The 26,770-nt window shown below is 44.0% G+C and overlaps 1 protein-coding gene across 2 annotated transcripts in view; it reads right to left on the minus strand.

Annotated features, from left to right (window-relative positions):
- SLC9A3 (solute carrier family 9 member A3) overlaps positions 1-26,770 on the minus strand; it is an 840,704-nt gene that overhangs the window by 373,534 nt on the left and 440,400 nt on the right. For both annotated transcript variants that reach the window (XM_085606775.1, XM_085606776.1), the window contains exon 6: positions 24,410-24,630. In XM_085606775.1, the coding sequence (XP_085462901.1) occupies positions 24,410-24,630 (221 nt within the window). The remainder of the gene's footprint in view (positions 1-24,409; positions 24,631-26,770) is intronic.

Consider the following 26,770-nt stretch of genomic DNA (forward strand, 5'->3'; position numbering starts at 1 on the left):
TAACAATCTAGCTCAGAACAAAGGTGCTGTTCACATTGCGGCACAAACATCCCATTTCATTATTATCTATGAGTTGCGTTTTGGATTTGCACCTAATTTACAAATGGCTTCAAATGCAGGGGTGACGTCCAACATGGCGAGCAGAACGAAGGGTTTGCGTTCTACCTCATCACAGTGTGCCTCATTGTGACCCCTGTCCCCTTGGGTCACTGGAATTATGTGATTTTGAAGCAGATGCGTTTTCTATTATGGATTTACTGAATTTGTCCTGTGGGAAGTGGCACAACCCTGATGCTGACAGGCTAATGCCTTCCATTCCAAAATGGAGTAATTGGAAAAGTGGGGTCCACATAATGTGCTCCACCTGAGGGGTGGTGTTGGACGACTGTGGGCACACCTCCTAATCTTACTAATTTCCCGACTATCTTCCCGCCAAAAGTGGGGTAAGGAGAGGGAATTTGCATTCTCCACTAACTGGAGAGGCCTGGGTCACATTTCAGAGGTGGCATGTCCTTTGAATCTTCCCTCCCTGGACGGCAGACCCTGCTTAGAGGAGGTGTGAAACGTTCTGCCCAGAGCAGCCTTTGTTCCTTGCCTCTGAGAGCGAAGGCTCTCACCCCAGAAAGCCATAAACATGCCTAATAGGGAAAGGCTGACTAAGACCAGTCGGTAACCCCACTAGTAGTCGGTAGATTTTCAGGGTACATCTCTATTGTGTGTGCATTTATTAATACATCAAGCACTGGCATCAGTGAAGATGTATTAAGACAAGATGTTTGGTACCAAGCATCTGTGGTTACAGTGAAGCTATCATGGAGCTGGGTAACTTGTAATGATGAGTATCCAGTCCTTGGTCCCTTTATGACTTCCCTGTGCACTTACAATTTTCAAGAATAGACTTGGAGATTGTAGGGTCCTATCCACTCAGGCAGATGTGTCTACACATGAGATATAGAGCATCCTGCCTTAGGGCTTTAAAGCCTGCTGTGGGGTGGCTTACTTATATCTAAAGCAGTGTTTGTGGGCATGACACACAGGGATGTGTGCCATGTTGACTCTTCATTTCTCTCTTTAGTGAGGGGTCCATAAGGTGGCACAATACATGCTGCAGCCTTAGTGGACCCTGTTCAGCTTCAATGCCCTAGGTACCAGGGGTACCATTTACTCAGGGTCTTACCAGGAGTCTGAAGTTGTGCCAATTGTGGTACAGTTTATAGGGAAAGGGATCTGGCACTGGTTACCTGGTTAGCAGGGACCCAGTGTTTTTTCACTTGAAATCACATCCTGTTCCGGGCAAAAAGTGCTCTAACCATGTCAAAAGAGGAACTTTCCTACAATGGGTAACTAACTTACATCCCGGTAGTCCTCATGTGCTTAGTGAAAAAACCTGGAAAGTCCATCTGCATTGGAATTGGCTCTCCTAGGTCTGTGTTCCACTGTAAAGTCCATCACATGTAGGGAAATGGACCACCTCAACAGTTTAAGATTCTCCCTCCTGATCTGCATGAGCCATCTGAGAAGTCTGTGGTCAGTTTCAACTAGGAAGTGAGTACCAAACAGGTATGGTCTCAGCTTCTTCAGTGACCAGACCGCAGCAAAGGTTTCCCTCTCAATGGCACTCCATCTTTCTTCTCTGAGGAGAGGTCGCCTGCTAATGAAGGCAAATGGCTGATCCAGGCCCTATTCATTTACGTTTTCCAACACTGGCCCAATCCCATGCTCTGTCTAAACCACAAATTCCTTTGTGTGGTCAGAAACCAGTAACAACGGTGCTGAACACATTGCCTCCTTCAGAGTGTTAAATGCATTCTGACACTCTGGGGTCCAAATAACCTTTTTGGCCGGTTTCTTTAAGTAAAGTTCTGTCAGGGGAGGCACAATGTTCCCATAAATCTAAATGAATCTTCTGTAATACTTAGTCAGGCCATGAAAGGCCCTGACCTGTGTATGAGTCTTAGGACCTTACCATGAATGGTGTGAATTTTGGGATAGAGAGGATGTACATGGCCACCACCTACAAGGTGGCCCAAGTACACCACTGAATTTTGCCATATCTGACACTTGCTTGCCTTGATAGTCAGGCGTGCTTACCGCAGGGCCTTAAGCACTTCCTTAAGTGGACCAGGTGATCCTCCCAGGTGGAGCTGAATACAGCTACATCATCAAGATAAGCTATACTGAAAGCTTCCAACCCAGACAGGACTATATTCACCCACCTTTGGAAGGTGGTAAGTATATTCTTCAAACCGAAGGGCATCACCTTAAATGGAAAGTGACCCTCTGGAGTTGAGAATGCAGACCTCTCCTTTGCACCTGGACTTGGGGAAATCTGCCAGTAACCTGAGCTCAAATCAAATGTACTCAGTTCTTTGCAATCCCATCTATCAATGAGCCCATCAGCTCTAGGTATAGGGCAAGCATCAGTCTTGGTGACTACATTCACACCTCTGCAGTCCACACAGAACCTTAACTTCTTCTCCCCCCCAGGAAATAGGTTAGGGTACTAGCAACACTGGACTGGCCCATGGACTTAGTAGAGGGCTCGATAATCCCCACCACCAGCATCTTAGCTACTTCTTGTTTGATGCGGACTCTGGCCTGGTCAGACAACCTGCATAACTTATTTTTTAACAGGTATACTGTCACCAGTATCGATATAATGTACACACTAAGTGGTGAGACCTAGGGCCAAGGAGAACAACCCAGCAAACTGCTCCAGCACTTGCTTGCCGTCTATGTACTGCTGGTCTGTCAACTTAGGAGAGGACCACTCCATCCACTGACCCATCTTGACCATTGCTGGAGAGGAGATCTAGCAATGGCTCTGTCTCCTCCTCCCCTTCTTCATCAGTGACCATAAGCATAGTTATATCTGCCTTGTCTTGGTAAAGTTTCAAACTGTTCACATGCAGGACCCTGTGGGGGTTCATCAGGGTGTTAAGGTCCACAGGCAGGTGACCTCACCCTTCTTTTCTAAGATTGGATAGGGCCCAAGCCTTTTGTCCTGGAGGGCCCTGGGAGTCTCAGGCTCCAACACCCACAACAATTGTCCTGAATGGTATTCAGGCATAATAGCCCTATGGCCATACCAAAGCTTAATGGGCTCTTTGCTGTCCTCCGTGTTGCTGATTGCTTTACTCATGTACTCTGCCATGTGAGATCTTAGGACTAGTGCATAGTCCAGCACATTCTGCGTGTATTCCTTGAGAGGCTTCTCCCAATACTCTCTCTCCAAACACAGTGTTACTCTTACAGGGTGCCCAAACAGTAACTCAAAGGGGCTAAAATCAACCACTTGCTGTGGTACCTCCCTGTATGCAAACAACAGGAATAGGAGGAGAACACCCCATTTCCTCCTGAGTTTGTAAAGGAAATCCATGATCATGCCCTCCAGGGTGGTTTTGAAGCTTTCCACCAGACCATTTGTCTGGGGATAATATGGGGCGATGAAGTTATAGGTAACACTACACTCATCCTACATCACTTTAAGATAGGCAGTGGTATCAAGTGAGCCTTTTGCTTCCCCCCTGTCTTACCACTGACTTTACAGCTTGCACAGGAGCTACATAACTCCTTTACTTTGCCAGACATGTTGGGCCAATAGAAATGGTTAACAAACCTATTCCATGTCTTACTCTGACCCAAATGTCCTGCCAAGGGGATGTCATGGCACGGAGTGGGAAGGAATGCTCTATACTTCAATGGACTGCCAATCTCCTGGTTGCCCCTTCTTTGAGGTCTCTGGCCTCAGTATAGAGAGCTCCATCCTTCCCGTAGACTTTGTGGAATCCACTGACAACACCCTTTTCTTGCCTGGAGTCAATCTCCCGCAGGTGCTCAAGAGTGGGACACTCTCTTTGCCCCTGACACAACTTCTCTGTGAAGGGTCCACTAGCTCCTTGAAATTCCCCAAAGTTGGACAAATCTTGCAGGGGTGGAATCCCAACCTCAGAGGCCAGATCCTAACACTCAGGATTGGATTCCTCCTGGTGCGCTGGAGCTTCTTCGGCTGGCTCACCAGACTCAGTTTTTTATTTGTTCAGTGTTTTATATAGCTCAAACTTGACCCATGGTATCCGTCATCAGAGCGATTTACATGAGCACCAGTTGCATTACACAAAGACACATTCATTTTTGTTAGGCAAGGGGAGATTAAGTGATTTTTCCAGAATCACAGGATGTTGAGTGTCATTTCCAAGACACAAACCCGATTCCCCAGATTTGAGGTTGACTGCCCTAGCTGTTAGACCACATGCCCTTTCTTCTGTTTTTGGAGGCTTAGCACATTTTTCCAGGGTCCAGTGTCCAGAACTCCCCTGATGTGCAGTCTGTGACCTAGTCCCAATACATACCCACTTGTGGAGGTCCAGCATCTGTGCATTGACCTTCCTTTCCACTCTTACCATTCAGAAGCTTCAAGATCATTTCCCAGTAAACACTCTACTGGGAGGGCTGGAGACACAATTACCTTTTTAGTGCCAATCACACCTCCCCATTCCAAGCTGACCATTGCCATGGAATGGAGCTTTACTCTGCTGTCTGCATCGGTTACCTATTGGAATACACCAGACATGAATTGCTCTGGAGAAACCAGTCTGTCTATGACCATGGTCACACTGGCTCCTGTATTTCTCAGAGCCTCAACCTCAGTACCATTGATTCTAGGCATCTGCCTATACCTCTCCACACTGGGAGGCAAGGTGTCCAGGGCAGCAATTTCCACCCTACCCATAGAATCTAAGGTTACCTCTGTGAATCCTTTCCCCATCTCTAGAACAACTTCCACCCCCACACCTACACTAGCAATCCCTGTGGACTGCCCACCAGTAAGCGGCTTCTTTGTGTAGACAGCATCCCCTCTTTTCTATCCTGACTAATTACAGTCCTAACCCCTCCCTGCCTTTAAAGGGTCAAAGAACCTGCCAGCCTTGGCAGGGTCAAAGGACTTCCCCTGATACTTCCATCCCTTGAAAATGTATTGGGACGGGGACCCTGGTGGGGACCCACCCCCTTTTCAGGTATTTGTGGATCTTTAGAGGACTCTTGCTTTTTTATCTTGGTTACCGAGGGCTTTCCCATGGGAGGAGACTTCTCTTCCCTTCTTTTGTTCCTCCCCCTCGTGTTTCTTCTAAGTCCTGGTTCTAACCCACTCATCCACTGTCTCCCCCAGTTCCTTGGGACCAGACAGTTTAGAGTCAACTAGATACTAGTGTAACTTCTCTGAGAGCCAATTACTCAAAATGTCCTCCTTCATGAACAAATTATAGAGCCACTCACTTACCTTATTCCCCTGTACCAGCCCTCTGGTGACTTTACTGAGATTGAGTGATGACTTTCTAGGTGTCCCCGAACTTCATCCCATTACTGCTCTGTGGTGAGACCAAACGTTCGGATCAGACATTGTTTCATGTGGTAGTAAGATTTTGATTCCTCCCCTGTAGGGTCAGGCACCTATCCCTCTCAGCTACTGGGATCAACTCCCACAGGAGTGAACTCCAGTTTTGAGAGCTAACCCTCCTCATTTTAAGGGCCTTGTGAAATGCTGTCAGCCACAGGTCTAAGTTGTCTCCTACCTGGTACTTAAGGACAATCTTCTAGGCCGCCTTGGGTCACACCCACCACCCCTTGACACCTTACACTTGTCTCTGCCACCATGTGTCTTTTTTCCCTTGCCCACTTCTTTTTCTCTAGGGCCAACTTCTCCGCCTCTAAAGCTATGTAGGATAATTGGGCCTCAAGCTCTCTTTCCCTGAAAAACAGACCTGCTCCTCCTGTGGTGGCTCCTCTACCCTACTAGCTCGAGGCAGGGCTCTAGTTACTGTGTGAGTGGACAGTGTTATGCCTCATCTTCACTGAGGTCTAAGGGATCATCCTCCGAGGCCGAGTCTTGATTCGAGGTCGCAACCTTGACTCGACGAAGGGTCAGTCAACTCATGGAGTTCTTTACCAAAAATTCTCTAAATGATTCCGTATTTCTGGATCTTCTTCCAGGTCTTTTTGGGGTCGTGAAGTGTCCACAACACCATGCAAGGTTTGAAAAGCTCTGTGTTGCTCCTTGGAGAGTTGGGGATACGATTCCCACAATACACCTGGTCAAATCCTTTAAAAGTCCACTGGATGCTGGTCAGCTGAGCTCGTCTTGGTTGATTTGATGCAGGTGACTACTTGGAGCTCTTTTGTACCTGTTGTTTTCAGGGAGTCCACTTCTTAAACTTTTAGAGCAAGCTTACATCCTTCTTTTGGTGAATCCCAAAGATTTCAGCAGGTGCAGTCCTTAAGAGTACAGTCCTCTTGGTGCAGACCAGGTGATCAGCAGGGCAGTCCTTCTTAGTCTTGTTTCTTCCAGGCAGGGATCTGAGTTGCTGGGCAGCTCTCCCATATTTAACCAGGCTTCTCTGCTGGCTAGCAAGGGGCACCCCTGACCAATGGGGTGCAGGGTGCCACCCTATATGATGACCACCTGCCTGAAGTGTGGCATTTTCTTGTCCAAGAAAGCACTATTCCACAAAAATCAAAATGGAGAAAATATTTCCTTGAGGTTTAGGTCTGACTAACCCAGCCCACAGATGTGGCTACCTTTTCCCAAAACCCCCCTTCCAGACCCTCTCCTAATTTAAATGCAGAGGCTCCCACCTGACTGGGGGGGGCAGGAAGTTGGGGTGGGCCTGTTTTTTATCTTCACTGTCTTTCTCCCTTTGAAGATCAGTTTGACTACCCAGCCCCCTTCCTGTCCTGCTATCTGCTGCTGCTGATGGCCTCCCACCAGATGTGTCCTTTGTCTCAGCCCAGTCTACTTCACACCTCATTAAGATAGCCTGGCTCAGCCTGTCAAAGGCTGGTCAGTCAGAAGAGGTTGCTACAGGGCTGAATTGGGAAACTTTAGGAAAGCAGTTCTATGACTTCTTTCCTATATTAGTTCTAATACATTCAACCTTGGCAAGTTGTTGGATTCATTGCAACTCTCAATTTGACACTTGTATTATTATTTTAGTTTACTGTCAAAAGTTAGACTTTATTGAAGTTTAAAAAAGCTTTCCCTTGTTAGCCTATGGAGCTAATGTACTTCAATAGGGAAAAACGAAATTGGCAGTTTTGCACTCACCACGACATATAAAGCATATTTTACAATGTCCCTGCTTATTTTAACATGGCACTCCAACCCTTTGGCCACCTAGAGCAGACCTTAGGGGTGACTGATATGTAAACCTAAGGTAGTTAAAGACTTTGGAAGTACTTTTAATTCCAAAGTCGAATTTGGGCATTGTTTTATTTTAAAAGCAGCCTGCAAAGCAGGGCTGACTTTTAAAATTACAGCAGACCAAACAACAGTGCACACCTTAGTTCATTAAATCCACTATGCCTCTAAACCTACATGCCGTATCATATACTAGTGGCATACAGGTAGGTTGTCAGTACCAATTGTAATTATACCTAATTACTATATGCCTTTCAAACAGAGCATTGTCCCTGGGTCTGGATAGCAGAGTCAGTACCCACCAGTATCAGTCAAACAAATGTGGGTGATCAGGGCAAACAGAAAGACTTTTTCACAGGGGGGCCATGTGACCTACCTCCCTGAGGCCTGAGATGCCTGGTGGAACCCACATCTGTGGCCTACATTGATATTTATAATGAGGTGGGCTGCACAGCACCCTTCCCCGAGCCTCTAAAGGTCCCGGGGAGCTAAACTTCAGGGACAAAATGCACAAAATGAGGTGGGGGCGCACGGTTCCCTCCCTGAGCTTGAAAAGGCCCCAGTGATGCCATTTGCTGATACCTTTAAGGGGGGGGACACATGGGGCCCTCACCTGAGCCATTAATGGCCCTAGGGACCCCATAGCCAGGGGCAAGCTCACAGGCTATGTCCTGGGGTGCTCTTCTCCGGGACAGAGCAGTTTCCCTGCCCACATCAGCATGGCCAGGGATCCTGTGTTTCCTCTTGCAAACACTGAATCCACTCCCAGTTGGCAGAAACTTCAAAATGTTCCTGCCCTCTGGGAGCAGACTTTAGATCTGTTTCTCTGTCTGCACTGATGCCTTGGCTCCCCCCACAGCCCCCAAATAACAGTGTGGTGGGTGCTCTGGGCGGGCACCAGAACATCCACCTTTGTTTGAGCCAGGCCCGGGAGATGGGCCAAAATCAACCCAGGGATAGGGGTCATGCGCCCCCTGCCCTTTTAAATTGGTGCCGGGTAACAGAGGGATGGGGTCCCAAGGACCAAAATCAGTGGGCAGGGACTTCATGTCCCTCCCCCTTTAAAAAAGAGCCATACCCTGGGGGATGGTGTTGCCGGGCCAAAACCAGCCCGGGGAGGGGGCTGCATGCCCCCTACCCCCTACCCACTAATATCAATGCTGGGCCCCAGGGCTGCAGGTCCCTGGGGCCAAATTCAACCTTGGGAAGGAAGACACGTGCCTCTTACCCCTGGTATTAATGCTGGGCCCTGGGGATTGGGTCGTTGGGGCCAAAGTCAGCCCAGGGAGGGAGGCTGTGTGCCCCACCACCTTTATAATGGTGCTGGGCCCCAGGGAAAGGATTTCTGGGGCCAACATTGGCCCAAGGAGGGGGGACACATGGCCCCCTCCCACTTCTAAATGGTGCCAGGCCCCAGCGAATGGGATCCCACTGAAAGGGGCCAGGCACACCCCTTTCCCCAAAAAATGCTGCCAGACCCCGGGGCATAGGGTCCTCTGGGATGAAATCGTCAGGGCCCCCGCCCCATAAAAATTATTCCAGCCCCAGGGGATCAGGTCAGTGGGGCTGAAATCAGCCTGGGGAGGGAGGCATGTGCACCCCCTTCCCCAAAAAACTGCATGGGGTCCCAGGACCTAAATAGGCTTGACGAGAAGTGCATTGTGCCCCCTCTCCATAAAAATGATGCAGGGCCCTGGGGATGGGGTCCCCGGGGCCGAAATTGGTTCAGGGAGGTGGTCCATGTGCACCCTCACTCCCTAAAAATGCTAGCGGGCACCAGGAGATGGCGTCTCTGGGGACAAAATCAGCCTGGGGGAGGGGCTGCATGCCGCCCGCCCCTCTATTTAAAAGAGTGGCCTTGTAGGATGAGGTAGCCAGGGCTTAACACAGATTGGGAGAGGGCCCCACAGCCCACATCTCCTTTATTTAAGTAAGTGGCTCTGGGGATGGTGTCCTCAGAGGCGATTACAGCTTGGGATGGGGGCTGCTTGGTCGCCCTCCCCTACAGTTAAAAAAACAGCCCTGGGGGATAGGGTTCCCCAGGGCCAGATCCTATGGGCAACCCCACACTGCACACGGCTGAAGGCTGTGCACAGTGTGGGGTTGGCTGTATGGGGCTGTGTGTGCTGCAGGGCTTGGGTCCTGCATCCAAGGTGGGGGTTGCATTTAAGCATGGGAACTCAGTGTTAATTTAGTGTCAGGATCCCGATGGCGAATCCTCGATGGAGCTTCAATGTTTCCCCACAGAGACTTTTACCGGCATACTCTCGTCCCGTCCGCAAGCTGGCCAGGAGCCCTTTAAGAAAATACTTCCGGATGATCTGGAAGGGGCGGAACTGATGTCATATCCCGCAACCGGAGGAGAGGCACGGCACCACAAGAGGAGAGGCACAGCTGACGGAGGCAGAAGCGAGTTCCCCATCCGGAGAAGGCCAAGAGACGCGGAATCCGAAGGACACTGATGAGCCAGGGAGAGAGCGTACCGAAAACGCAGAACCCGAGACGATCGTCAAGCCAGGAGGCCAACGAGACAGCTACTCGCCCCGCCACTCTCCTGGAGGAGGGTGGCTCCACAAGGTACGGGCGACATTCCAGGGGTTTTCACGGCATGGGCAGGGGAGGGAATCCGATTAGAGGGAGGACACGCTAGGAGTCACTCGGTGCAGGGGTTTAAGGTGATCCTTCCTTCACTCCCTTCCCTATTGCCAGAAGGCATCGCATTTCAGTTAATCTGACCCAGTGTTATTTTGGTTTCCCCCCCCCCCCCCCCCCCCCCCTTTTCGGTCGCAAATCGGCGGCAGAAGAAAGACGACAGCAAACCCCGCTCCCAGCCAGACGGTGCTCTTGGTGAAGACTCCCCAACCAAGAAGGACTGTGTTACCTTGGACTTTGTTTTACTTCTTGTATAACGACAGTAAAGTTTCCTAATTTAGCCCTACCCATACGGGTCCTTACCTCATTGTGTACCAGAAGGCGGGACCATGAAGCCCACGCCCGACATTTAAATTTAAATATACTAGAAATTCACTGACAAAACCAAATCTTAAACTCATTCTATAGTTAGGTGTGATAAAGGATTTGTTTTCAAAACAATTTAAAAAATCCTAGGAATTCACAGAAAAAAACAAAGGTCAAAGTAATATTATAGCTATGTGTGAATATGTCTGATAAATTTAATGTTTCGAACTAAAAATCAACTGAAATTCACCAGTTATACTTAGCAGCGCTAACTATAACTTGTGCCCCCTCCATGCACTGGAAATTGCCTCATAATGACATCACTCATGACATGTTCTAAGATATCACTCGTGACATCTCAAATGACATCATTGATGACATCACTGCACAAATTGTGTGTATGTTTTGGGTAAATGTAAATACATATAGTAAAGGGAATCCCCTATTACTATTATTAATTATTGACAGGCTTATAAAATATACACCTTAGAATATAATTTTTGCTCCAAATATTTTATGTTTGGATTCATATATAAATTAAATGTTCTAATTGTTAAAATCTAAAAAAAACTTTATTTTTGAAATATTAATACATTCATAAAATATATACAATGTAAATAGAATTAAAATAAATCACTATTATCCCCCAAGTATGTATATGATATAATTTAAAAAAACAATTAGCTACCCACTTAATCACTTAAACGACAGAACAACCAAAGATTTATAATGAAAAAATCAAAAAACTTAAATGAATAAACTGTAATATTTTAGTCAATAATTTAAAATTAAATGAATTAATCAACAACTGAAATAAAAATACTTGGAATTGATAATATTATCATTCATATATTAATTTGATATGGATTAAATTATCTTTATAATACACTACCAACTCAATTCCACAATAAATCCTGAAAACTAAAAAAATAAAACATAAACAAAATGATATTATGATAGAATAATAATTTAACAGCTATTTATATACATAATTTTAACAAAAATAAATAAATAACAAAACACACTAAAACATATTACATAACACAATATTTCAGTATAATACATTTTTAAGAACAACATTATTGGCAAACATAAAAAGCCACACTTCTGGTATTACCTCTAATATTATGTCCCTCAATATTTTGACTATGACATTAATGCGAAATAATATTTTTGAGTCAATATTCAGGCATCATGCCAATGCAACACCTAGGGCCTGATTACGACTTCTGCGGTCTGTCTGACAAACCGCCGAAGCTGCGGTTGAGAGAACACAGCAAAGCCAGCGGTGTTCAGACCATCGTATTCCAAGTAGACTGCCAGGCCAGTGGTCCGTAATCGGAGGTCCCAACGCGGCAGCATGGCTCGGTCATTGGGAAGGGTTGCAGCAGATCCTGCCACCCTGCAGTGCCTTCTGCCCATCAATTCAGTATGTGTCATGCATCAAGTCATTCATGGCAGACAATGCATGCACGACAGTGCATGGAGAATGGGGGCACAACATGAGCCCCCATGTACTACCCCCTAGGTGAAATCGCCTGGGGGGCCTGTCTGGGGCAACCTTCCGTCCTTCTCCACCCTTCTTTTCATGGAAGGGTTACTGCACTTAAAAGGCTGCCAAAAAGGAAAGTCGTAATCCTGACGGCGGTGCCTGCCAAGGCACTGCCGCCATTCATCACCAACTTAACTCCCGCTGCACCGTTGGGATCCTGGCAGTGTCAGTGGTGTTGTGTCGGCTGTTGGCGGTCCAAACACCAAACTTGTAATAAGGCGGTCGGACCGCCTAGGTTGCTGCGGCCGGACTACCACCATGGATATGGCGGTCTAAAGATCGCCGTATTCATAATAAGGCCCTTAGATAAACATCTAGCCCTCTATATATCCCTTCTCTTCCCACCCAAAACTACAAGGTGGGTAGGAATGGGAATATTGTCAATTGTTCCCTGATATTCCTCCCTGCTTGTCATAAACTGCACTCCAGGCACCTATAGAAATATGTTGGATGTGCCCATGTTCAGTTTTCACATAGTCAACAGGGGAAGAAGGTTAATAGTGGCTTGGAGCATGCTGTCTCTGAAATGGAGGTAGTCCCCCATAGCCTCCTTCAAGTGGATGTTGATAACATGAGGGCTTTCCAATGCCTACTACACATATGAAGCAGGCTGAGGAAATCCCTGAGGATTCCAAAAGCCCTCAGTAAGTTAGGTTAAATACTGTCATGCCAGGTACTTACCATGGTACTCCTAAGGGTTACCTACCCTGGGGTGAACAAGCACCACCAGCAAAGAGGTAATCCTGTTTATTCCTGCATCAATAACATGCATGTACGTGGCATAAGCTTGTGAATTCCGTTGATTATAATTATGTCTGTGGGTGCTTGCACACCTGAGGACATCACTGGGATCTGGCAGGTCCTGTGTCCCTCCATCAGGCACAAATCCCTGGACCTCACAGAGTTGCTGGGTTGGACAGGGAAGCAGTAGAGTGATATTAGTATAACAGTGCTTATCTATGACACCAGCATGCCATGGTCACAGAACAGCACAGCTAACCCTGTAATTGTGGCCAATTGCCACTGCAGGTGATGTCAAGAGAATCACTGGGAATTAGCAGAAATCAGTGTTTCTAAATAAGGGCGGTATTGACATCTAATCCCCTTGTACAATAAAGTTGTTATGTAGTGACAATTTTAATGTAAAGAAATATTATTGAGATTAGATTTTCAGGCAGCATGTTAGTTATTCTTAGTATAGTGGCCACTTTAATCTGGGTGTGATATTATTGTACATATTGTCAAGTAAATCAATAATAGGTTCTATTGTCTCTCATTGACATAGTACCTCGAAAAAGTAAGATACAGGTTGTAGATTTACAAACAATGGCAAGGTATTTTAACATAGTTCACATGATTATGTAACCTGTAGTGCATTGTCTTTAACTTTCTTTGAAACTAATGGAATATCCATGTGATAATTATTCACTTTAATAATTTTGACAGTGTTGGAAATGACAATCTTTTGCATGGTATTACCCCAGATTTTTGCCTTCACTACTCACATTTATGCTTAAGCCGTTTTTGTGGGCATTAGGACTTTACACACTCTTGCTAACCAGTGGTAAAATGCTTGTGCTCTCCCTTCTAGTCATGATAAAATTGCTATACACCTAATTGGCATGTTTGACAAGTCCCCAGTAAATGGTACTACATGTACCCAGGGCCTGTAAATTAAATACTAATGGTGGACTGCAGTACTCCTTGTGCCACCCACTAAAGCAGCACTCAAAATATGTCTCATGCCTGCCACTGCAGCCTGCAGTGCAGTTTCAAACTTCTATTTCAACCTGCCAAAATTAACGATTTGCGAAGCCTAAACCTTCCTTTTTAATAAGTGTAAGACACCCCTAAGGTGGGCCCTAAAGGATTACAGGGGAGGGTGCCTGTAATTTAAAAAGTAGAACATGTGAATGTATGTTTTATATGTCCTTGGTTGTGTGACAACCTCCAAAGTCGTATTCACTAAGGCAAAGCTAACTCTCCAATAGACTTTCACTGCTTTACCATATCACACTTAATAATTGAGAACTTCAGTTTTGGAGCTTCTAGAGAAATACTTCTTCCACTCATGTGAACAGTAATTTTAATGGTAAAGATGAATTTTAAATAGGGGTGGCCGAAACTCGTGGAGTTTAACTCCACGAGACTCCATGGAGTTCCGTGAGCAGGCAGAATCAGCACTGCATGTTAGTTTTAGAGCCAGAAGTTAAAGTCAGTCAAATATCTTTATTCGGCTGACATGCAGTCATAAAAGAATACATAAAAAAATATATATCTATATATTATTTTAAAAACAATTAAAATACGATACAAACAATATATAATGACTTCATGACAATCCTAATTCATATTAAAAAATTTAACAGTGATAATTAAGTCAATGTTTCAACAAATAGCAGCATGACATACAGACAACATATAATGAACTTTGAGTAAACCCCCTGTCCCTAAAACCATAAAATCTAAATATAATTCATTAAGATCCAAATACAAAAAAAGTCATTTGCCAGCCACATTTTGTAAACGAACAGCGGTAGAAATATATCTGTAAACCATTAAAAATGTTTATTCATCATTTAAAAGCTGAAGGTAACATAGGGCCGGCCGGCACTTCCTAATATTTAAGATTTTTAAAAGGGGTACAATAAAATCCCGCCTCGGCTTAGTATAGAGTTGACAGAAAAGCAGGAAATGTGGCGTATTCTGTAGAGATTTAGAATAACAAGGGCAAAGATGCAGTTTAACATCACAGTAATCTTTGCGGGGATAGGATACCAAAAGGTACACAATGCCAAACCGAAATCTGATAAGATAAAAAACTTTGACATGACAAAAATAAAAATAAAGATAAGGCTCAGCATGTGGAGAGTGTACCAGAAGCAAATGTTCAGAGACTCTCTTTTTCCCTATTTCCAGGCGCTCACTAGACAACTTTAGACAAGATAAGAAATCCTTTTTCAATTGGATTTTAGGGATCTTTGCAATGCACTCTGGGTTGTAGAAGCAGTCCACCATACCCACTGTCTCCAACTGTTTTTTATGTAGTTAAACCATGGTATCTTCAACATGTAATCACGTATAAAACAGTCCAAAATAATTGCATGATTAAGAGCAATTTATATGCTGTGAGTTAAAGGAGTCAAACCAAGTTCATTATGACAGAAAATGACGGGAAGGCTACTTGGAACTGTTAATAAACGTCTCAGAAAATTGTTCTCAGCTACTTGAGGGCGAGCCGGGTTGCAGGATCCCCACACTCCAGCCCCATGCAAGATTACTGAACACGAGCGGGCCTTATAGATATTAATTATTGGGTTAATCAGTCTTGAGCCTAGTGTTTTTGGTAAACCTAAACAGCGCCTCCAGGTTTTGATTAAAACTAGTAACCCTTCTTTCAACTAAATGGTGCCAAGTACTTTTCTGATCAAAAGGGATTCCCAAGTACTAAAAAGTTGGTACATAAGACAACCTTTCATTTTTAATAAAACATGATTTTAAAAGGGGGGGGGGATATTTGCCTGCCAGAATGGTATAAGACTTGGTTGTGTTAGTCTTAAGGCCCAGTTCTGTCAAAAAATCAGACAGGAGCTTGTTCTGTGCAGCAAAATAAGTGTGAACGCTCAAGTAGATTTTCTACTCGAGCAGCAGCTTCCTCACCCTGAACATTCGTGACAGCCTGTGACTAGCCGCATTGCGAAAATCTCACCGGGACCTCCTAGCACCCAAAAGTTGCGCTAGGGGATGCCAATTTTCGCTCGTGTTTGCCAACTTATAATTGGCAAGCAGCTCGAGAGAAAAAGCTCCACCACGTGGTGGTTGGCAGTGTTTTGCCAGAACTCTGTGTTACAAGTGAGCGTGCAAAACTGCGAACTTGACCAGCAGAGCAGAATTTATCACCCACCCCCAATTTGTAATTACTATTCTGGAAAGGCCTCTTTTAGAAAGTTAACATTTGTCTGCATTAACTAAATGTGGCTTTTTACAAGTGCCAGGGCCACATGACTGTTAATGGCTCTCCTGTGGTGTGATGTGTATTTCTTGCAGACAAGGGACTAAAGGACATTGGTGTGGGCAGATTTGTTCCTCTCCTGGGCAGGATGGCCTGAGTGGTTCTACTCAGCCATTTAAGAGCTACTAAGGGTAACATAACATAACATAACAGGTGTATTTGTAAAGCGCACGTTCACCACTACAGGTATCTAGGCGCTGAATAACAGATGTTTGTTGTAACCCAACTCAATGGTACTCATTTTATCGACCTCAGCTGGATGAAAGGCTGAGTGGACCCGCCGGGATTTGAACCTAATGGCCTTACCCTGCACCTTCTTAGCTTCTAAAGATGACTGCCCTGGGATTAGCAAATGCAGCTCATACCTGGGCCTGTGCCCTCTTTATCCCCCTAGACAGATTGGAGTGAAACCTAGAGTAAAGGAAAGAAATACAAAGAACCAGTTTAGGGTTAGACAAAGAGGGTGACCCCCACACACAGGCTGGCACTGGGTATATCAGTGTACCCTCAGAGCCTCTCCTCAGAACATTCCTGGACTGGTGGAGACTCAGAAGAAGGACTGCTGTACTGTCTGAAGCCTGAAAGACCACTGCACCTGCTTGCCTTGAACCCAGGACTCCAGAAGTGACTCCAAGACTCAGTTGGCTGACCTCTTGTTTGAGCTACAGGGTCACAACAAGCTTCTAAAGGCCTTTCCCTGCAGTTGCCCATCGCCAACTGGACCTGTCTGAACCCTGCTGCTACTCTCTACTGGAGTGAGTCCTAACCCCCAAAAGGTGCCCCTTGAGGCCATGGAAACATGGCTGGTGTCTGACTGTGCTCCTCCAACCCAAAAAATGGAAAGAACAGGGCTCCAGGTGAAATAACAGAGGTTCTTTGCATTGAAAAGAACCATCTCCTCCTTGTGAATGCAAGAGGACTTCACCTATGCCAAAGCAGGACCTACATTGGACTGCTGATGCAACCTTCCTGGACATAGACCTCGAACTTTACCACCCGGAGCTCTTAATGTTGACAACAGCTTACTTGCATTTCTGGCCAACGCGAAGTACTGATCAGCAATTAGCATTTCACACTGTTGATTACCGCACTGCCAATACGAAGTGCCAACTGAGGCTACTCGCATGAGCTAGGAATAAATTAGAAAAAAACTTTCCACCGGTACAAACCTGGTCCCTGTATCCGTCTTGCGATCTATTGTGTCTGGCCTCCACTTTTGACTTTGGCCTGCACCAGAACGACCAGACAATTGAAATTGGCAATTTGTGATTCTGGCGATATTTCTAAATAAAATTGTTAAAATGTATATATCCGGTTTTACTTACTGGATTTTTGTTGTTTTGGTGTAATGTTATTTATTAAAATCTACTATATTTTTCTAAATTTATTTGGGATTTTTGTGGTGTTGTGTTTTCTCCGTATTACTGTTTGTGTGATGCATAAACACTTTATACAGTACCTCTAAGTTAAGCCTGACTGCTTTTTTGCAAGCTACCAGAGGATTAATTAAGCACAGGTTTATTTATTGACTTTTGTGGTTCACTCTAACAAGGATTGTGTTTATTATTTTAGTGGGGCTATCCCCCCTATCAACTAATAATGCATTTTCTTACAGATATCTCCAATTCACATACACTTGGACTCTCATAATAAGTAGCCATTGGGCAGCAACGAACGTACTGGATCCATGTAGACTAGTTTTGCAAAATCCATGCTGGCCCAATCACTTCTAGCTAGTCATCTCCCGTGGGTTACAGCAGCCTGCTGTCTGTGGGCTGCAATGTTTAACAAAACTCACAATACTATGTACCAGATTGCTGAGCAGCTATGTTTAGTCAGTGTACAGTCATGCATACCCATTGCAGGCCTTTTTCTTCTTTAAAAAAATTGGGGGCAAAGTCATATGGACTTGCTTTGTCAATGCTATGTCGCTACTGGCTTTCCCAATGTTTGCTAAATTAAGCAGGTATTGGCAAAGCCAATAGTGATGGCTGGTCATCTTCGAAGTCTATTTTCAATCCTTACAAGATGACCATCATACTGCTTGTAGATGCAGCACTGTGGCCTTCTTTAAACTGAAGAAAAGTTCGATCAACTATTTTGAAATGTTAATTTTCCTACTTCCAAGAGGGTTGTGTCAATGTGGTGGCCATCTTGGAATAATAAAAAGTACACGTTGGAAGAAATACACTTTTGAGGTGGCTGGCAGGTGCTATAGACGTTGTCAATGCTGACCCAATTTCTAGTAGGGAGGAGAAAGGAGGGAGAAAAAGAGAGAGGGGAGCAAGACATGCACTCCCATGGGGTGCTCAACCAAGAATGATATTTAAAAAAAACACAAAAAATTGTTCTACATTGTCAGCAGTGGAAGCATATAAGGGTGAAACCTAAATGCTCCAGATGCAGGAAAATCACACAAATAGCGAACAAAACCATTGAATCCAGAGCAGCAAAGAAAAAGAAGCCATCCAGTCATAAGCAAACATGAAGCCCATTCTAATAAGTACAGAATCCATTATTATAGTGCTGTGTGTGACAAACAGCTAAATCTGTCTTCAGCGAGACCACAAAAATACAAAACATATTGGTTGTAGATCCTGCAGACAAGGAGTAAATCATGTGTGATTTGCTAACCGGATGCACCTACAGCACCTCTGTGTTCCATCCATGGATCTGCATGCTCCATCTGCTAATGAAGAGGAGGCATGAGGGACTCAGATGATGTGCCCCAGGGCCATGTTGTGAGTGATCCTCCTTAAATAGAACATTAGGTGACTTTAGCAGCAGTGCAGTGCCTACGGATATCTGAGTGAACAGATTCACAGTTTGGATTCCTAAGTCAACAGCAATAAAATAATAAAGAGCCTCTGGTTAAAACAGTTGTCTCTTGTTTCACTGTTCCTTTACTACTTCTCTGCTTCCATATCCCTTATGGGCTCACCTACTTGGGAGACCATTGGTCCATGTTTCGGCCCTTTGTACTGTTCCGAAACTAAAGGAAGCTGACATTGCACCCACCCATGCACTATTTGATGTGTGGTTGATAGGGAACATGGGGAAGGGAGGGAGCAGGTTGCACAGCTTCTACCTTTGCTTGTTTTGTATGGGTGAGGGAAGGTGTCGTATCTGTTGTCGCATTAGCAAAATCTGCACTTTTGTGCCTGATTCTCTCTGTTCTTTACATGCAATGTGTCTAATAAGGGAAGAACACACAACAGAAGCCTGTGCTCAACCATTTGAGGCCCCAGAAGTGTAAAAGAAATCACATTCCATGTCCATTCAAACATCATTTACTTTTCTGAGACTCACAGCGTTTTCTTTAAGATTATAGTAAATATGCTAGAGGTTTTAGAGCTGCCTCATATTGAAGCAGGGTCAAGACTGAAGTGCATATGGCTGGGTGCAAACTGAGGTGGCAGGGTGTGCAATACAACAATGGATTGGGATGCGGCCCTAGTAATTTCCAGTGGCTGAGAATAGTTCAAGCATTCCGTCTATTACTGTTGTGAATACTTATTGTGTCCCTCTAAATGGAACAAGTATTCCCAAACGTGGGTCCCGTGCACACTGTGTCACTGAAGCCAAGCTGTACTCGGCTGATGAGCCCATAAGCAGGGCAAAACCAGCCCTGGGTTGCTTGTGTTCTGATTCAGGAAGGACTGGCTTGGCAGTTCGGGCTGGACTGTTCCTATTGGAGCAGGGTCAAGACTGATTTGCATATGGCTGGGTCCAAAATGAGATAGCATGGTGTGAAAAATAATGATGGATTGAGACACGACCCGAGTGATTGACAGTGGTTGATAATTAACACCTATGACAGTTTTGTATACTTATTGTGTAACCATTAAAGCAAGGCAGCTCTGCTGAGAGGCCATTAAACTGTCAAACTGAAACATAAATCAGATCTTACAAATAGTAAGGGCATTGTGCAATTAACTTTTAGAAAAAAAGGTGATATTTATGGTAACATAGTTGTTTTTTGCATGCTATAGGTTATTACCAGATATATTGCATCTCTCTGTATGTTTGTACACATTCTAAGCTACAGCATGTTTTAATCTAATTTACATTAAACTATATACATCTCTTGTAACAAATTATTAACTGCTTTTGGTGTGTTCATCTTTGCACTGCAGATTCTACATTTTCTCTGCTTGTCTACAAGCAAACTATATCATTAAAATTAAAGCGCAAGGCAATAAGGATTTAAGGAATTTGTGGGAAGACTGATGTTGTGCCCATTTATTATGAGAAATAAAATACCTTCCTTTCCCTACATTAAAAGGATACTACAGGTCTCCTTGGGGTTCTATGATCGTATAAAGGTCATGGACCTTCTCAGCAATTTGCAATATGCCTTATAATGCACACATTATCCCACATATTTTCCATGCCTGCATTTAGGTCCAAGTCAAGCAATTAGGTATCTAAGGACCTGATTTATATATGTTGGAAGTGTGTATACTCGGTCGCAGCTGTAACCGAGAATGCATACTGCCGACATGATGGTACAACCGCCAAATTTAATTCCAGGCTGACCTTAGGTTAGGCTACAGCGATGACTAGTCCCTCCTCACCCTAGCCAAACATCTCCAAGGGCCCGACGGAGTAAGGGCCATCAGAGAAATGGCCGTATGTCCACCCATCCAATCAGGATGGAGGGACATATAGCCATTTTTTGGTATGATTGTGGATACCAAAGGTACGCTAACTCAAAAAATAAAAATTGGAAATGTTCTTCACCAAGGCTGTATTTTCGCTTGGCTGCTATTTCTTAGCAGATTTACCTACAACCTTAAAAAGTGCCTTGGGCTAAAGCCCAAAAATGAATGGCGCTCATGTCCCATGCCTTTTATAATACATTTACTTGGTTATAATGGACATGACAGAGGTAGGCCTGCAAAGGAAAATGGGAGTGTTCCATGACTACCGTACTCAGAAGCAATTGACAGTTAATATGGACAAGAGGAAAGTTCTGTCATTTGGAAAAGGTAATACAAATTATAATTGGTCTCTTGGAGAAAGTAAATTAGAAATGGCCAAAAAGTACAAATACTTAGGGATCTGGTTCAAAGGGAATTGGAAGGACCATATTAAATTGCTAAAGGCAACAGCACTGTTCTTTGTCTGAAAAAGTTTAATAGAGAATATGGTGGCACCTCCTTATGTCCAATTTCATCAGCTTACCTTACATCATCAATTTCAGTATGAAGCAGAATTATTGAGCTTAAGTGGTAAATTAATTGGTATTATGAGGAAGGGAACTGTGTAAAGAGTTTGCTATCCTTCCTTACATCAACCATGCTACACGCCATAAGAATGGAAACACAGGTCTCTGCCTGGAGGTATCCAGCTTATGCTGTAGTGGTAAGATTCTGGTCTAGCCTGGGGAGAGAAGGATGTCATAAAATCGCCACCTTCTTTGAAATGGAGATTCGTCACAGTGAATTGCATTGGGCAAAAGAGGTTAGAAGGTTGTTGGGTTAAATAGGTAGAAGATTAACAATAGACTTAGATGTCCATAACCTAGAAAACAATATCTCTAGGGTCCAACTGCAAGCTCGGTCCAAACGTTGTGCCAGGAAAAAAGGATTTACAGTACCTAAGAGAGAAGACATCTATACAGTTTATGAAAAAATCATGATAAAGGGATGACATGTTCCCATATGTTGATAAATTTCCAAATCCCTCTCTTAGACAAGCCTTCCTGCAATTAAGATCCAGACTAAATCCCTGCTTTGAAAATAAATAAAGCCATAGGGCTAGTAGCCATAGATGACAAGGGTAATGTACATGCGGGCTGAACATAAAGTGTGATTGTGCACATGTTTTATTTGAGTGTCAAAGGCTTTTTTGTGGCACGTAAAATGTTTTTTTAACCGATCCTTCTGAAATATGGAGTTTTCAAATGTAAGAAAGCAGCTGGATTCTTAATGGAAATGAAATGTTGGCATGTGACTTGCATAATTGAAAGGTTCTTATTAGCGATAAAGGAACAATTTAAAGAACCATTATCCAATTACAGTTTTAAGGTTATTAAAGGATTATGCTTTAGTGAAAAAGTATGTTCGTGCCTTAACATGTTAGCAAGACATTTCAAAGCACAAATTTGAAATGCATGTTTAGGGTATATTTTAGAGTGAACATTTTATTGGTACTTTGTATGTATTTGTTAGTTGTATATATTTTTAGGCATATTTTAATTTAAAGACCAAGGTGCCTATTTATGAGCCGGTGTGCATTGCTCTTGCACCACGCAATGTGGTGCAATCGCAACACAAACCTTAGATGTGTTTTATTTATGAAGCCATGCAAAGCCACGTTGCATGGCCCTGAGTGTGTCCCTAAATCTGAAGTAAGTCAACGTAGTGCAAATCGCTGCATTGCCTTACTCCGCCCTGGGTAGTCCTTCCACCGCCGTTGTGTGGGTGTTCACACGCAACTCCCATTGGTTTTTGAAACATTCCCAGATTAACCAGAACTGGTAGGCTGGGAATGTGCCAAAAATATATGCCTTCTAACGAGGAAAAATATCTTTATTTCTTCTCATTACTTCCTCTTTCTATGTGTGTTGCACTTTGCAGCACACATAGAAAGAGTAATATGCCTCTCAGGTGTCCCTTCCTGCACAAAAACAATCCTGCATGCAATGGTGCAAAGGGTTCCTGCATTGGCACTAGGCTGCCAAAAGGGCTCCAGCACAGGGAAAAGGCCTTCAATACGGTGTATTTCTGCCCTTTCCCTGTCACACAGTGCAGCGCAGGAAGGTGACTTGCTGTGCTGCACTGCATGACATTTTTGTAAATAGGCCCTAAGGTCGTAATAAACATATTATGACATGTAGAATTTTTTTTACTGTCAGTCACCACCAGGTGAACCCGGGCGGTAAGGGACAATAAAAAGTAAATAATGCTCCCCACACCATGGGCGATGACTCCCATGACAAGAGGAGCATCACTTTTTTATTTTGATAAAGAAAACCTAGCTTGGAAATTTTCTTTTTGGAAAAAAAACCTGTTTGGTACAGGGTTGAGTCATGATGTCACAGCCCTGCACCAAACAGCAATATGTATTGGCAGCAACCGTCGTTATGGAAGTTCCTGTCAATGCCTTATAAATGACCAGCTACTTGGTAGTCATTTATAAATTTGTCTGGCATGGAGACAGAGTAATTTACTACGTTCCCATGGTGGACTGACAGGCCAATAAATAAATCAGGTTCTAAGTTATTTTGCAAAATATTTTTTAATGAACATTTAGGGGCAGTGGCATTCACGGTTACCAGTAATGTCTTACTTGCCAATTAAAAGAAGTGTATGGCTAAGGGCCACTGTGCCAACCCCCCCCCCCCCCTTCCCCCCTGAGGAGGACCGCAAAGCCGTGCCCACCCCCCAGCCAAATTACAATTGTAATCCAAGGCGGGCGATGACACGGCGGTGCTGCAACGGTGGCTGTCTGTAAGGCTCATTGGTGAGCCTTACATGCAGACCGTTGCAGTGACACCAACATCTGCAAGTTCCGGCATGGTGTGGCATGTACCATGTGGTGCATGCAGCACCGTGCAGGAACTGGGGTGCATAAATACAGGCCCCCAAATTGCATCCCCACGCCCTGGAGTATTAGGGTCCCCTTTGTTGCCTCTCCGCCACTTTTTTCATGGCGATTGCACCGAAATGAAAAAGATGGCGGTGAGCCACATCAAAATATGGTTGGTGAGCCCGGCTGGGGCACCGCCAGCATATTTTTCCCAAGGAAAGACTGTCAGCTCAGCAGGATCCTTGATCTCAGCGGTGCCAGTGGTCTCATGGCGGTCCAACCCCCGCAGTTGTAATACTGCCATTAGTCCTGCAGTGAGGCGGTCATCGTAATAAGGCCCCACATTTCATGGACATTCACCGATTGACACCACCATTTGCATGCAGTGATCAATCAGTGTGAAAACAATATTTTCAATGACTTTCATGTCTGCCTGTTTGGCTGAAATATCGGTGCAACCATACACCTTCACTAGTTGCCATCTCTTGTAATCAGAAAGTACCAGTTCACAATTGAAGCACCATTATTGTTTTTGTCTGAAATGATTTGCAAAATCCTGAATATTTTAAAAATATTTAGCAGAAAAAAGTAAAGTAATGTTGTTGTTTTTTGCTCATCTTTCATGTGACCACAAGGATCACAGTTGGACAGCGATTAAGAAACAGAATGAAGAGGTGCAAATATGCACTTCAAACGTCATTAATGTATGACTGACTGAATAAAGAGATTAGAATTCCAATGGATAGATTTCGTTTGTCCCCCAACTCAGGCAGTGCAAGCCAGCGTTGAACTCATCATAAAGACAGGCATGCTGGCATTTTTTCGAACTATAGCTTAACATTTAATTTTGTTGTCCTTAAACACTCCTTGATTCAAATGTTTAAATGGCAACTGAGAGGTTTTCTCTTGTATCATTTGTGCATGATTCTCCGTATGTGAAGCTGAACGAATTAACTATTACTTCAACATTTAAATTTCAGATGTTAATATTTGTGCTTTATGTTAAAAGACATGTTTGTTGTACATGTTCTCAATGTGAAATACAAAATGCAGTAAAAATCGATTGACTCATCTGCCAGTTCTTGTAAAAGGGAGTATGCCAATGACACCTCCCTACCTGAAGTACAAATAAAGCAACATACAATGTTTTACTTACCAATGGTTCGGTATACTGAGATAAAGACCAATGTCAAAAGTATGAAAGCTGTGTTCCATGTCCAAATGTTCGGATCTACAGCTGAGATTCCCAGAAACATGAAGATGATAGTTTCTGCACCGCTAGCCAACATCTTCATGGTATATCTCACCGTTGTTGCAGACTGTTGCGAGATATTGGCCTTCACATATTTTTGGCAGCAGATGCCACAGAAAGTTATACTGAAAAACGAAGCATGTGGATGATTTAATTTTCTAGCAATGCAGTATTCTTCCATAATTTGAAGTTATAATAAAAGGTTTAAAACAATGTCACATATTTTGGAAATTTAAAACAAGTTTTGATCACATTTGTTTGTGAGTTCGCCAATAAAGCACAAACTTAAGATGAAACAAAGAAAAACAATATTTTGAAAATTGAATTCACAGAAAAGATGTGAAAAACTGTTTTGAAGTTTACCAAAAGGACAATGAAATGTGCTGAGCTCATTGGTCCTTGTGCGGTTCAGTTTGACTTCCTAAACAACAATCATCCAGGTACTTGAGAAGTGCACATTCTCTCGTTCAACTTGTAAAGATTTAGAGAATCCACTGAGGAAGGGACAGGTTGCTGGAGGACACACTGCTTCTTGCTCTAGCAAGGGATCTCACTCTGTGGGAAAGATGTCCCCCTTCTCCTGCTGCAGAATGGGGCCAATGGCTAGGTCATGTCCTTACTGATGTATGTGAATTCATGGCAAAACAAAAGACTGAGAAACCACATTGGAGGAAACCAAATCATATACAGAGGTATTACTCAAGACCATGTAGCCCCTTTGGCTCAGGGGGTCCCCCAACTCTTCATGGACACATAATCTTATCAGGGGGCTCCCATTAAGCCCAAGGCCAGTGGATATCTATTAGATATATTATACTTAAGGGCCCTCCATCACATTCTGAAGGGGGGCCTCATCATTTTACGTTACGCTACTAATCATGGAAAACCAATTTTAAGAAAATGCAAATAAATCAAAAATGGAAGGAAACATTTTAAAGGAAAGATAATTTTACATTACATTTGGGGGCATTTAGAAGGAGGATGGAGGTTTTGGGTTGAAGGATGGGTAATGTTTATAGGTGAGGAGGGATTTTTTTAGTGGCACAGAAAGGGGATTTTACTGGTTCAGCAATAGGTGGAGTTTGGGGGTGGTGAGGTTTTTTTTAGGTATCATAAATGGGTGGAGTTTGAGGGAGGTGAGGGATTTTAGGGTTCACATATGCAGAGAGCTTTGGTGTGTGAGGTGTCATTAGGGTTTCGGGATGGGTGGAGTGAGCGTAGGGGTGTTAGAGGATTTTAGGGTTCAGTCATGGGTAGAGGATTGGCTGGTGAAGAGTTTTCAGGATTTATGATTGGGTGGAGTTTTAGCATGGTGAGGGGTTTTAAGAATTCAGGGATGGGTGGAGTTTAGATTTAGAAAGGGATTTTTGGGGTTCAGAATGAGTAGCGATTAAGGGTGGTGATGGGTTTTAGGGGTCATGGATAGCTGGTGTTTCAGAACTGAGCGGGTTTTCTTAGTGTTCAGGGATGGTGGAGTTTAGGTGTGGTGAAGAGTTTTAAGGGATATGGGATGTGTGGGGTTTAGGTATAGAAAGGGGTTTTTAGGATTCAGAAATGGGTGGAGTTTAGAGGTAGGGATAGGTTTAATGGTTCAGGGATGGGTGGGGTGTAGGGGGTGGAAGGGGCTGTTAGGGTTCAGGGATGGGTGCAGTTGAGGGCTCAGGGATGATGTAGTCTAGTTGCAGTGAGGTTTTTTTGAGGTATCTGGGATGGGTGGAGAAAGAGCTTTTAGGATTCAGGAATAGGTGTAGTTTAGATGTGGTGAGGCACCTTTAGGGGGCAGGGAGTGATGGTGTTTAGGGGTTGTGAGTGAATTTGAACTAGAAGACCCACATGAACAGTAAATTCAGTTAAGTTCAATATTTACTATACTTGACTTGTTTCTTGAAACACGATGTATTGTTTTACTATTCAAGCCCAGCAGGAGCGGACTGCTAATGAGCAAAATATTACAAGATACCCCATAGTCTTAAATGAGAGAACTTAATGATTTTCCCTGAAAGGGTACTTGCATGTCTGGAAGCCTTCCTGTCAGAGAGAAATACTCCGAGAGTGTCAGGAATTTTGTTCCGCCAAATTCATGAAAACGACTCAAACCTTAACCTTGAAGGGTTATTTCAAACGACCGACGCGCAGAAGAATACTATTCTACCGCCGGGCAACCGAAACGGAAAACTCCCTCTAAACTACTCTGAGCGACCACGTATGTTAATGCTAACACTACTGCTCACCCAATGGTCCTGGTGAAGTGCGCACAGCTGAGGG

The sequence above is a fragment of the Triturus cristatus genome, chromosome 5_2 (genome assembly GCF_964204655.1).
Source record: "Triturus cristatus chromosome 5_2, aTriCri1.1, whole genome shotgun sequence".
Classification (NCBI taxonomy): domain Eukaryota; kingdom Metazoa; phylum Chordata; class Amphibia; order Caudata; family Salamandridae; genus Triturus; species Triturus cristatus.